Source organism: Xyrauchen texanus, chromosome 40 (genome assembly GCF_025860055.1).
Source record: "Xyrauchen texanus isolate HMW12.3.18 chromosome 40, RBS_HiC_50CHRs, whole genome shotgun sequence".
NCBI classification, from domain to species: domain Eukaryota; kingdom Metazoa; phylum Chordata; class Actinopteri; order Cypriniformes; family Catostomidae; genus Xyrauchen; species Xyrauchen texanus.
In genome coordinates this window covers 9,635,605-9,649,274 of record NC_068315.1, presented here as the reverse complement: position 1 = coordinate 9,649,274, position 13,670 = coordinate 9,635,605, and the positions used below count along the sequence as shown (strand labels likewise).

General features: G+C 37.5%; 1 protein-coding gene across 1 annotated transcript; it reads right to left on the bottom strand.

Moving 5' to 3' along the window:
- Window positions 1-39: 39 nt before the first annotated feature.
- Window positions 40-12,022, bottom strand: LOC127633676 (tudor and KH domain-containing protein-like). The gene is made up of 14 exons (XM_052112922.1): window positions 11,920-12,022; window positions 8,356-8,513; window positions 8,119-8,210; window positions 7,766-7,958; window positions 7,533-7,672; window positions 7,035-7,338; window positions 5,947-6,113; window positions 5,681-5,856; window positions 5,005-5,069; window positions 4,762-4,913; window positions 4,402-4,515; window positions 4,266-4,320; window positions 1,398-1,484; window positions 40-1,285 (listed from the first exon to the last, which is right to left on the bottom strand). The coding sequence occupies exons 2-13, from the start codon at window positions 8,480-8,482 to the stop codon at window positions 1,429-1,431; spliced, it is 1,641 nt and encodes a 546-aa protein (XP_051968882.1). The 5' UTR covers window positions 8,483-8,513; window positions 11,920-12,022; the 3' UTR covers window positions 40-1,285; window positions 1,398-1,428.
- Between the last annotated feature and the right edge of the window lie 1,648 nt (window positions 12,023-13,670).

The following is a 13,670-nucleotide window of genomic DNA, read 5'->3' as shown; positions in this document are numbered from 1 at the left end:
AATGAGGGGATAAACTGATGGATGAGGTGATAGATGTGAGGACAGCTAAGCATGTGGGGTTGGCGTCTATGTGAAGTGGTTAAATGAGGTGTGCTTTTGTACTATTATTGAAACTGATGCAGTCAGACCAATTGAGAATTAAATGTGAACTAAATTAAGCTAAAATGTAACATGTTATAATCCTATTTGGGAGAAAATTAATTGCACATCATTTAAATGTGTTTTGATTAATTTGACTTGACACTAATTCAAATCACTTTTTTGTATAGTTGAGATGCAATCATTTATTTTTCATTTTTACAATAATCATGTATTGATGTGCATCGTCAAGTTTGCAACATCATCTTTGAAATTTTGATTAAACCCAACTACCCCTCATTACTTTATTTTATTAGTATATTATTTACAGATATAGAGAACAAAAATATGTCATGCACATGTTGAGAAGTTAGTTGTTCCATTAGAGTTGTCTTTCAACCAGTAATCTTGGAGCCATCTAACTGCATGAGGTACACGTCTTATTGTTTATTTGTAGGTTAAGGATTTCATATTTACGGTAGCAGAATTATTGGTTCTATGTTTCTCTCAATTGTATTGCTTAGTCTATGCTTTTAGAGGTAATGCCTTCAGTCTGTGTAGTTAGCTTTGTACTATGCTTGATTTCAAGAGCATTTAAAATACATAAGCATCAGACATTTACATTTCACGAAGCAAATATTAAAATAAACCTTTTGAATTCCAACCAACTAATTAAATTCCCTAAATAATATTAAAATATATATATAGGGTATAATTATCTTTATTATATATATATATTTATGTTATATAGCATTCAATGAATTAAAACCACATTGAAACAGGAAATGAGAAACAAAAGTACAAACAGTACAAAAACAAAAAAACATCACTCAAAAATAACAGTAACTTTGGTGCTACACTGCAATAACACTGAGGTTTCTAACTAAAGTCAATTGTAAGTTCCCTGAGCTCTGCTCTTCAACTGTCAAACAATTCAGACACGAGCAAAACCAAAAAAGGGCTGCCATAACATTTTAGATACAGGAAATGAGAACCCAAGTATAACCAGTACAAAAAAAAAAAAACTCAAAAAAGGTCTTCCAGACACACAGGCTGTAAATTATAAATATTGAATATACAAACTGAAAATAATTTAGTATTTAAGCAGTAAATACAGGCAGTTCGAGCAGGTGGCGTAGTCAAGTAAGGCTCTTTCTCAGAGACAGGAGGCATGTGTTCAATGCTAAATGAAGGTAACGACTGGTCTCTGGAGAGGACAGAAGCATGCAGAGAGTGACATCATTAGCTCATCAATTAAGATTATGTACATCAAGAAAAATATGAGATTATACTGACAAATGCTTATCAGTGAAACTCACCAATAAAAAGGCATATGTCTTAGGTCTGTTGTCAGTTGAATTCCTCATCAATAGTATCATCCACGCTTCCAGAAATTGAGGCAACTTCTAAACAAATGAAAGTAAAAGCAAAGTTATATTTGGCATATCTATGATTAAAAAAAAAAGACACAAAACAACAATACTGTAATTGGAAGTGTGGTACTTGCCACCACCATTCTAGCATGCGGGGGTGAGTGGTTGGCAAGACATTGCTATAAGGTGTTCTTAATGGTTTTTACAGAGTTGCTGTACAGTGACTAGGATGTTCTAAGTGGTTACTAGGGCCTTGATAGGAGGCTGCTTACAGGTCCAAGGCTCAGGGCTCTCATTCAATGTACATCTATAGTATTTTCCTTCACCATTATATCGTCTAAGACCAGTTGTGTAGAAAAGTAACTGCACACTCAACAAGATGCACAATTTGAGGTATTATTCATGTCTGTAGCACAAATGGTATCAAGATATGCACCAAAGTTTAAAGACACATCCACAATAATCCCTTTTTATTAGATAACTTCAATAAGTTTCACAGTGTCTTCAATTTCCACAGTATACGGTAATCGGAAGTGTTTTCGAAACGCCTCGTTTCTATTGGAGGAAATGGCCGTTCTAGCGTACTTGTGAGGCGTAGCAAAATCAATGTGTGTTTTCAAATTAAAACGCATTAGTGTGGATGCGCCTAATAATTAAGGCTAGGTTATACTTAGTTTGTCCATGTGCCGTTACGTCTTGTGCATTGCCGAGCACTTAGCTTTTTGAAGTATACTCTTTTGACCATGAGCCCATTGGACACATTTGATGACGGAGTGCAAAGACCGTGTACTGTGCTGACGAAATGTGCATCATGCACACTGTGTACTGGCACACATTTCGCCTTTAGAGTTAGAGATTTGCTACACAAGCACCACTCACATCTCTCCCATTGAAGCCAAAACACCTGTGCAGTGTAAATGAAACCTACCTGGTTCTGTATGTCACATGCATGTGGAACGTATTCAATCTAAGACATATTCAATGTAGTAAAGTGTCACTCCCAAAATAAATAAAGGTACCCCTTCAGTGAAAACCAGCCACATCCCACAGAGATTTATTTTCCACATAACTGCTGTCATTATTGATTTTAACCACCACAGTGCTCAAGTGTGCCTCACTCAAGTTGTATGTACATGTTGCACCTGTTATTGATTTGCAATCGCCCATGTTGCCCGTTTCACTTTTGAAATCAATGTTCTTTGGTTTCTTAAGAACTCGTCCACTTCCTCCAGTTGCATTGCCAGCTTCATTACGTTGGGTTTCATCATTTACACAGAGTGAGAATATCACATCACCGTCTAGTGGGTTTGGTTCACCATCTAAATTTTCTTTCTTAGAGGACACACTTCTGTGCTCTTTAGAATGACTGCAAACCAAGTCGATTCCACTGCTGCAATGGTCACTTACGGTTATAACTTCTACCTGAACCATTTCAGCATCTTCAACACTGCTTGATAGATCAGAGCTCAGTTCCACAACAGAGCGAGATGAAACTGTGCTCTCATCCCAAGATTCGGTCATAGAAGAGGACGTCGCAGTGGACGACTGCGGCATGGTCGTGCTTAGAGACGTCTCAGATGAGTCCTTAGAAGAAGTGAGGTAATAACACACTCCTCTGATTCCATCACTGCTTTTGCTACTTTCTGCACTCTCACTGTAACTGGTGTCTACTGTAGAGAAAGAGTCTGCATCTTCTGATTTAGTTGACATTACGTTATGGTTTTTGTTGTTGCAATGAGACCCCAAGAATACATCATCATTCAGAGTGAAGGAATCCATGGCTGATGTCCCAGCCTCCATACAAGATGGAGATGATGTAAATGAAGACGTGATTTCCAGAACTGACATGGTTGATAGTGACACTGGGGTTAAGTTGTTGGACTGGACCGTATTTTCAGAATTCAGATTCAGTGGGTCTAGAATTGAGGAAGAGGACTCAAGTATGTGGCTGACCAGTTCACTGAGGTTCTGAGATGGAGTAGAGTGGATCAGGGAAGTGGAAGACAGAAGTCCAAAACAAGAGCTTTGGTCCACGTCAGCTCGCTCCACCTCTGAAGAGCTGGTGAGACAGGATGACCATTCCAGCTGCTTTCTTAGCCATGTATTTGTTGAACCTTAACACATGCCATCCAGAGACTGGTTATACACTGTTGAACTGAAATATGTGGTGGAAATAATGGTGGCACATTGATGAGCTTTTTTTCAGGCAGGCAGCAAAAATCTATTTTATCTTAAATCTGTTTAGTTGCGTGTTGTTTCAACAGCCAAATCACATGAAATCCAGTTTTTGCAAACCCAATACACATATAAAAATAAAGGGGGTGGGGTATTCAAGACATCCCCCACACACACACATACATACTTTCACACACACAAAATTAACTGGAGAGACCATAAGAGAGCTTATTTTTTGTCAAATAAAATCTATTATTCTGCAACAACGCAGAATATTTCTGTTTATTACTGTTAATTTTCTCGACATTATTATTAATGTACTTAGTTATTACAATTATTTGATGTTTGAAATAAATGTTTGGTAACAAAAATGTAATTCTATGTCTTCTCTGTGTAACACCAGGTCAGGTTTGACTTTGAGCATTGTGACATTGCAAAAAAAGACACTTGAAAAAACATTTTATTGCTTTTACTTCAGGGAAGAAATGCTATAATTTATTTAAAAGACAAAAAAAAAAAATATTTTTTTTAAAATACACCTGTACTGTTTCCATACAAAAATGTAAAGCAGTAAAGCAAGCAGCCCTTCTTTAACAGATTACGAGGGTTAAGGCTGAGGAACCACCTTGAAAAACATACCTGATAAACTAATGCAGGACATACTCAGTTCTGAGGTTGCTCCCGTCATGTCATCCTGCAAATATCCAAAACAGACTCTCTTAGTGCTCCTTTAACCCAAAATAAACTCTTAAACAAAATTTATTTGTTATCTTACCAGCATCTTCTGCAGTGATCTGGACTCATCCCAGTCTCCCCTGAGCCCAAACCCTTCATCCTCACAGCTAACAGCATGACCAAGACGAATCAATTCCTTACCCAGATCCACAGCCTGAGACAGAGTCCAGAAACCAAATCAAAAGATTAAAATAAATAAAATAACAGATACATTTTTTAAGAAAAAACTAAATACAATTTTGTTGGGTTAAATGGGTAACACAGATCAAGTTGAAATATTCCAAACTGAAACGCTTGAACTGAAATTCCTTTAAAATTCCTTTCTGATATTAAGAAACACATGCAACATTGCTTTGTTAGAAACATTTTTCTTTCCTTTTAGATCATGTTGACCTCTGACCTTTAGCTGGCTGTTGTCATAGAGTTTCACACTGGGCCAGGATGAGATCTCAGAATGAGAATAGCTGTACAGTTTGGCCAGTAATGGTTTCCATTCAGAACAGTACGTCATGCGTTCAAAGTCATCCAGGGCTGCCTCGGTCCAAACCTCTCCTAAAACATTGATAAATAACATCTTTATTTTCTTGTGCTGATGGCACCTTTCCATATTTTTACAGCTTAACACCTGATCATCACTCTTTACCTGCAGGACGGACCCCTGCAAGGCTGCACTCAATGGCTTGGAAGGGTAGGCTCAGGAAGTCACTTCTTAACATCACAAAATACAACTTTGCTTATTGAGAAATGGGGCAATGCAATAAGAGCTAAATACATTAGAAGCCCATATAGATAGTCATACAAAGTAAACTCTGAATAATCTGAAAACCCCAGGTTAGGGTGTATAATCTGAGAAAATGTGAATGTAATGTCTTACGTTCACATTTATGTATTTAGAGGACACATTTATCCAAGGCAAATTAACCAAGCATTCAAACAATAAATTTGATCAGTACATGCGTTCCAAAGGTATCAAACCATGTGCTCCCAGTTAAAAGGATAGTTCACCCAAAAATTTAAAATGTCATTTACTTACCCTCAAGTTGCTCCAAACCCATATGACTTTCTTCCATGGAACACAAAAGATGTTAGGCAGCATGTAAGTGTAAGTCACCATTCATTTTCATAGAATTTTTTTCCCCCAATACAATGAAAGTGAATGCTGACTGAGGCTAACAATCATTTTTCCACAGAAGACAAGTCATACAGGTTTGGACCAACATGAGGGTGAGTAAATAATGACAGAATTTTCATTTGTGCGTTAACTATCATTTGAGTCACATGATGAATACAGTTTTGTTTTCTCTCTGTCTTTTGCAAACCTCATGCTTCGTAAATGTTCCCGTTGCAGCTCCCCATTGTCTCCAAAGTCCACGTAATACAAATCCACCAAGTCAGAACCCAGAATACCTAACACTCGAGCACGGTTCCATGTACCATGGTCTCTGTATGAAGCAGCCACTATGTCTCCAACAATAATGGTCTCCACTCTGTGCTCCTGGGGTAGGCAATAAAGAAAAGTATTAAACCATTCCTTTTAACCACTCTCGTGCATCTAAAAGACTCTGACAAGGTCAAACAAACATACTTGCGAGGTGTCACTGTTGTAGAAACGGCTCATTTCAGCAGTCAGTTTATCCAGCTGTAGAGATCGTACTCCCAGAATCTGGATCCAAAAGTGCTGAGGATTCTCAGAGGCAGACACATACACCTCCAGGTGCTCATCAGGCTGGAAGCTCAGATCTGGGCTTGGAACTTGCGAGACAAAACAGCTGGTCTGATTCGTGTGAAATCTGATCTTGTACAATTTTCAGAATAGGATTCCGGTGTCCATTTCAAACTACCTTCTTAAAGGGATAGATCACCCAAAAATGAAAATTCATCATACATTTCTCCTGTTGTTGCAAACCTTAAGATTTTTTATTTGGTGGAAGACAAAAGGAGAAATTAAGACATTCCACGATGCACTTTTCCATACGATGAAAGTAAACAATGACCAATCTCCAAAAAGGCACCATAAAAGCCATCCATACTACTCGTGGACTATATTCCAAAAGTTCTGAAATCATATGATAGCATTGTATGAGTTGTGCCCTCCACTGTCACTCTCAATCCTCATTTTGTTCATGCACATATTGAAACATGGCATTAAATGACACGTCATGGCAGCTTTAATATCAGTGATGCCAAATGACCGAAGGCACCATGTTTTCATTTTTGGAAGGATGAATGTTATTTGAGAGCTATGGCAGTATGGATGCTTTTACAGAGAATAACAACTTCAATTTTGGCCTGTTCCTCACACAAAGCTAATCACATGACCTCATAAGACTTGGTATACAGCGCATGAGTAATATAGAAGACTTTTATGTTGCCCTTTTCGGACCTTTACAGCCTTTGGTCACTTTATGCAAAAAAGTGTAACGGGAGCCAGCTGGTAGTTATCTGTGCAGTATGTAAACCTCACTGCCCTGGCCTCAAGAGGCACACTAGCGACTGACGCTAGAGGCTGTAGCCTTTAGCCTCCTCGTTAGCGCACACGTCTCCCATGGCGGAGATGCCGGTTCAAGTCCTGTTTGGAGCAGGTCAAGCAGGACCGGTAACCTACGCTGGGTCACGCAAGGTTAAAACATTGGCTTTGTATAGGTGCGTTTAGTGTATTAATCTGATTCTTACTTTCAAATTTTGAGATCTCCAAAGGTGATACTGGAGAAAGAATCTCCTCCTCTGATTTGAGGGAATTTTCAGCTGTGTCAGTGCTGTCAGCAAAGCCATTCACCGTAACAAGTCCCTCATGTTGAAGCTCAGTCAGTGGTGAAAGTAAATCTTTGCCATTAGGATTTAATAATTCATTCTCTAGTCCTGGAGCTTTATAAAATTGCTCCACTTCCAGTGGTTTCCTCTTCTGACGCAGAGCAGAGGACTGACTTATCCGCTTTCGTACGGTTTCATTCTCTATGACCTTCTCCATGATCATCTCCTGTGAAGAAAAACATCAGCAAATATTCTTAAGACCACCTGTGACACAAATTAGACAGCTTGATGTCATAATCTCTACCCAGAATCTTCCTCATTTGACCAGGAAGAATGAAACTTAAAATCTTGTGATCTCAATTTCATCCCTCAAACTCTCATAGCCTATCAAGGCAGACCTTGTTCATTAAAACATCCCACCTTAGCACTTTGAATTTCCTTGCATGTGCCAGTAATTGTGATCTTGCCCTTCTCCTCTATGCTGCGTCCACGATCTCTGGGGCAGTTCACCCTGGCCCCAGAGACTCTGTTAATGAACTTCAAGGTCTCACCACCACGACCTGGTGCAACAAACAATATTTTATAAATCCCCAAATCATTATGCACAATGATAAGGAGTCCACTTAAACACTTAAAGTAAACAATAGCACTACCTATTATTCGTCCAAATGCCGTCTGAGGCACTTCAATGACATCGTTGATGACCTCACAGTCAGTGGCCAGCTTCTCCAGAGCACATTGCGCCACAAGAATCTGCTCTGGTGAACCCTGGATGAGAAAATTCACCAAGCTCTGCTCTTTAGTGTTCGGTAACACATTTATTTGGGCGCCAGACTTCTGATTCACCTACACAAACAGAAGAGTGGCAGAACTGCAGGTCCGAACCAAGCACAAATCAATCATATACCATGAAGATAGTATTTGTCCCATGGTTGACAATAAAAACCAGAGAGTAGTGGAAATTCAAGATCAGATCATTAAAACAAAAGACAGAACAAACACTCACTATATCTAGAAAGGCGCTCTGATATCTCGCAATAGATCGGTACACGTCAAGTGGAATAGATATTCTGGACTCCTCTTTACTTTCGCACTGCACTACAGGGTCAAATGATAGAATGAAAAATATTAATCCTAACCTTTCATTGTGTTCTCTCAACACAGACCATCAATAAATGAACATTTATTTTGACTCAGCACATACGACTATGACAATAAGTATATCAAGTAAGAAATCGCTTACCACTGCTGCTTCGAATGTGGCGGTAAACAAGGTAGCCCACTGTGGCCCCCACAGAGAGGCCTGCAGCCAAGGCTACTTTCTTCCCTGAGCTCAGGCTTTTCCACGGGACGTCTTGAACCGCAGCCATCACTTGTGTCGCACCAACTGGTAAACTCCACCTAGGGATCCAGCATCAGATGTGTCTTGTAAGTCAATGAACAATCCAATACCAGAACTTCAGTCCACACCATGTATAACATTGCAGTGCCATGCAGCAACAATAAAAAGCTAATGACAAACGTCGGAGATGGCTCTTCGGTAGATTGAAAGATAACCAGTAGAATGCAATCACAAAAACAAATATTTTGATGTAGGAACAAGGAAGAAATATACATTTTTAGAAGAATATTTCAGCTCTGTATGTCCACGCAATGGAAGTGAATGGTGACAAAAACTTTGAAGCTCCAAAAAGCACAATGGCACAATTGTCTTTTTATTGTAATCCATACTGAAATGACTGAATTGGTCTTGTGTGAGAACAGACCAAAACTCCAATTTCACTGTACATCTTGCAATTGCAGTCTCAAGGCTCAATCATGATTTCAAGCTTGATTACACTTCCTAGTGCTTGATGCACCAGGTGCTAGATTGTGTTAAGAAGTGTAATCAAGCTTGAAATCATGATCGCCAAGGAGAATGCTGATGTCAAGATTTATAGTGAAAGTGGAGCTATATTTTGGTCTGTTCCCACTTAAAACTTTTTGGAGCTTCTAAGATTCGGTCATCATTCACTTGCATTGTATGGACCTACAGAGCAAAGATATTTTTCTAAAAATCTCAGTTTGTGTTCTGCATTAGAAAGTAAGTTATACACATCTGGGATGGCATGAGGGTAAGTAAATGATGAGAGAATTTTATTTTTTGGTTGAACTATTCCTTTAGTGTCCCAATAACTGAGAGGAGAACAGCAAAGCTTGAACCTTCCAGAAATACATAAAGCTCTCAAAAACACAGCACTATTAAAAATACCAACCTGGTTTTAGACATTAAAGTTCAAGCACAAAGCAAAGCATTTGACTGTGGACTGGACAAAGTTGTTGCAATAGCAGCATGACAAAATTAAAATCTCCCAGACTCAATGAAACTTTAAATCAAATTAACCATTTGCATGAGGTACTTCTGCAACAACTTTACCAGCTGAAGGACAAAATTGAACTTCAGCTGAGATAAATAGCATTGATGCATAAAGCTGCTGTACATCATGTTGCATTCAATCAAACAAAACAGATATCACACCATGCAGAACGATTCTCACTGTGAAAACAGGGCAATGGGGTTGTAGTTCAGAAATATTCGGGGTTTAGGGAGGTCCACGTCCATCTTGGACCCTAAAACCACCCGTTATGCCTCTCTTCAGCAAGTGGAACAGGCAATAAAGTGAAATATGATTAAACACTTTCTGAATGCAAGGTCCATACAGCATGACAGGAGCTCCTCAATTATGTCTTGGGGTAACTACAAGGAGGCCCAAATCAGACTATGTCTTTAATTCACCGTCACTTATTTGCAAACCTCGCTGTGGTTTTAAAAAAAAAAAAAAAAAAAAAGGGGTAAACTTCATGGCATTTGAACATACCCGCATGTACCGTACATTTTTGTGTAATGGCACGGTTAATCTAATTTTGTTGTCCTCATCTCACACATAGCTTTAGTTTGTTTTCGTTCACGTTGTGCAGAACATATGGAATATCGTAGCCAAACTATTTAACAAATTAATATACTTGAGGTAATTTAAAGAGATCTTTTTTTTTATAAAAGGGTATGCTGGGCATTTAGAATGCTTTGGTCAAGCTCTGACTCACTTTTTAAATGATAAGAATGCTTAAAGAAATATTCTGGATTCAACAAAAGATCAATCAACAACATTTGTGGCAAAATGTTTACCACAAAAAAGGTCCATCCTTTTTTTATATATATATATATATTACTGAGAGGCACTTACAATGGAAGTGAATGGGGCCTGTTTTTGGAGGGTTTGAAACCAGAAATATGAAACTTAGATTTTTATAAAAGCATTATTCTGTTGAAACGTGTATTATTTTAGCTGTAAAGTTAGGTGGTTTAAATGATCATTTTTACAGCCTTTTAGGGTTTATTGCATTACATCATGGCAACAAAGATGTAGGGTACAAAGGCTCAACAGGGTAAAATGCTCCATTGATTTGATTTTCTCCCAAAACACTAAACAGCATCAAAACTACCAGAGTACTTCCCTAAACACCTGTGTGTCACTATGCACTGCTACTTTTTTCTGATCCATGAGTTCAATGCATGTCATGTCTAAAGGTTGATTTTTAGGCAATTTGATCTCATTTATAATATTTTTTAAATGCTGTAAATGTATGTAGCAAATGAAAATCCCAAGTGATCGTAACCTTTTTTTTTTTATAAACTGAATTTTAAATCAAAACAACTTTGTTATTATTTCTTTTCACACACATATTGCTCCATCAATACACAAACATTCAATCTTGAAATATTTTGTGACCACTAAAAAGCAATATTTCCTTAAGGGGTGCCTTTAGCCCCGTTACCCTACACTTGGAAACAACTTCATACAGAAAATGTTAATAAGATATTTTATCACATTAAAATCATGTCATCTTGTAGCTATACTTTTGATACAGCGAGTATTTTAACGTTTACTCGCTGGCTTTATTTGTTTATATTGTAAGTGCTACACTGGAACAGATTATCACCATTATGTCACAAATGCTGTGGATTGAGCTTAATTTGTATTGAACTCAAATATTCCTTCAAGGATGGACATAAAAATCTAACTTTAGCCATTGCTCATGGAGGGACAGAGTTTGCTTCCATAAGGGTGTCAAATATGTTAATGTAATTAATTTCAATATTTTTGACTATCTTTTACATTTTTATACAAATTTCTGAAATTTTATCATACAGGATGGAAAGTTTTGGAGTGAGACAAACCAACTAATGCCACAAAACATCCCTTGGCTTAATTCATTAAAATCCATTACTAAAACATGGCAACATCGCCACAAACCTAAATTCGTCAATTATTTACTTGTGGAGAAACTAATACAAATTAAGTGATTTATTCCCCCTAACTATGTTATTTGTATCTATTATTATCCGCTATATTTAGACATAGGGATATGTAAGCGTACTTCATCGAAGGAATTGCGCTTTTATTGTATTGTTATCAGATACATATAAAAACAAGACTATGAACATCCTGCACGAGAATCCAATGCGCGTGCAATTATTATTACAGCGTCTACGGCACACGATGGATGTGAATGAGGGTGTGGTATATTTCACCCCTTTTACAATATATCTTGTTTTCTTTGCATTAATTTTTTAACAGCCACACACCTGACACAGGCTTGTTTCGCCTGTTTTTGCATTCGTAACACAGTCAATACAGCAGATCGTTTGAGTTATTACCATTACATCTTTCCCAGACGCCTCCCGCACATGAACCAGGGCAAGACAATGCACAAAACAGGCGAAATGACATATTAACCTCTAAAACTGTATAAAATGCGAACGCACCCACGAAGCGACTCCTTCAAATGATCCTTTTGACACCAGCCAGCGTGCAGCTGCTCCACCGGTGCTGCTGAGGTTTATTCTGTAGGACGCACTACGCAGCCAGCACAGTTAACGTCTCAACAATGATTGGCCACCATCCCCGCACGTCAACCTCTAGATCCTGACTAGATCCAATCAGCAACTCTGATGCTGCATTTCTTGTAATCCCACAATGTGATGTATGATCTTAATTGCGAACTACGCCCCCTGGTGATGGATGAGCATTTTATTTCCCATTTAATTTGTTTATATTTAATTTATCGAATACATAGTTTATTTTTTTCACCCAAAGGTCAGTTTACCCATAAGAAAAAATAATTAATTAATTAAAATAAAAACTGAAATTGTATAACTCCATCAAAATATTCAAAATGTTAAAACTTTTCCTGTATGATTTATTTATATATTTAAGAAAATGTAAATATTGACCTTGTTGTTTTTTTTTTTGGTATAAACAACTCATATATGTTCATGTTTTTATTTTAAAGTGAATTATTCTCTTTTTCCCCAATGGTTCAACCTGACATGGCACAGCTTACCCCTAACTCAGGGCAAATCGATCCACTGGACCTACGTTTGAGATTCAATATGACTTGGTGTATTCGTTTACCTCTATCTCTTTTCACCTAGCCTAGTGGAAAAGAAAAACAAATGCTAGGGTTGGCAGACAGAATACTCTTAATACAAGACACTGAGAGCATGTATGTGTTTTGAAACAGAAATGTATTTACATAAAATTATTGGTTCACAAATAATCAGGGGGGAGCAAGACATCTTAAAAAATACAAACTGTACAACATTTATAAATGTTATGAACATTCATAAATAGCAAATACTTGAATGTCTAGTCAGTCTGTGCAGGTTGTAACCCAGGTATGTATTTTGCAGAGAGGCTTATTCATCACTTGTTAAAAAGGAAATAATAATAATAAAACAATAGCAGAACTCCCTCTATGGATACCTGTCGAAATTAGGGCGGTTTAACTGGTCTACACAGCAGTGGTAAGCACAGCTATATTAATGGGCCAGAGTTACCTCTAAACACATAAGAACTGCCTTTAGTTGAATGAGTAGAACAAGTAGAACGGAGACAAAATCAAATACGAATACAGAAAACAGGTTAAATGCAATAACGTATGCAGTTATATACATGGATGAACATGTGCCTATGACAATCTGTTAATTTAGACAGTAATATGGAAAAGGCTGTTAAGATGTAGACTTATCCTGTAAGCATTTCAAAATAAATCTAAACATAAACCAGCTGCGGTTACAGCTGTTTATTGTGTGATTTAAACACATGAATATATGGCAACAGTGAAACAGGAACAAAAAGGCAGGAAGTGAATAGGTTAACACATCTTTCAGTAAATGAAGAGGAAAAAAGGGAAAGATTGTGACCAATAACCTACAGTTGAAGTCAGAAGTTTACATACACCTTAGACAAATACATTTAAACTCAGTTTTTCACATTTCCTGACATTTAATCGTAGAAAACTTTCCCTGTCTTAGGTCAGTTAGGATCACTACTTTATTTTAAGAATGTGAAATATCAGAATAATAGTAGAGATAATTATTTATTTCAGCTTTTATTACTTTCATCACATTCCCAGTTGATCAGAAGTTACTTTGTTAGTATTTGGTAGCATTGACTTTAAATTAACTTTGGTCAAATGTTTTGGGTAGCCTTCCACAAGCTTCTCCTAATAAGT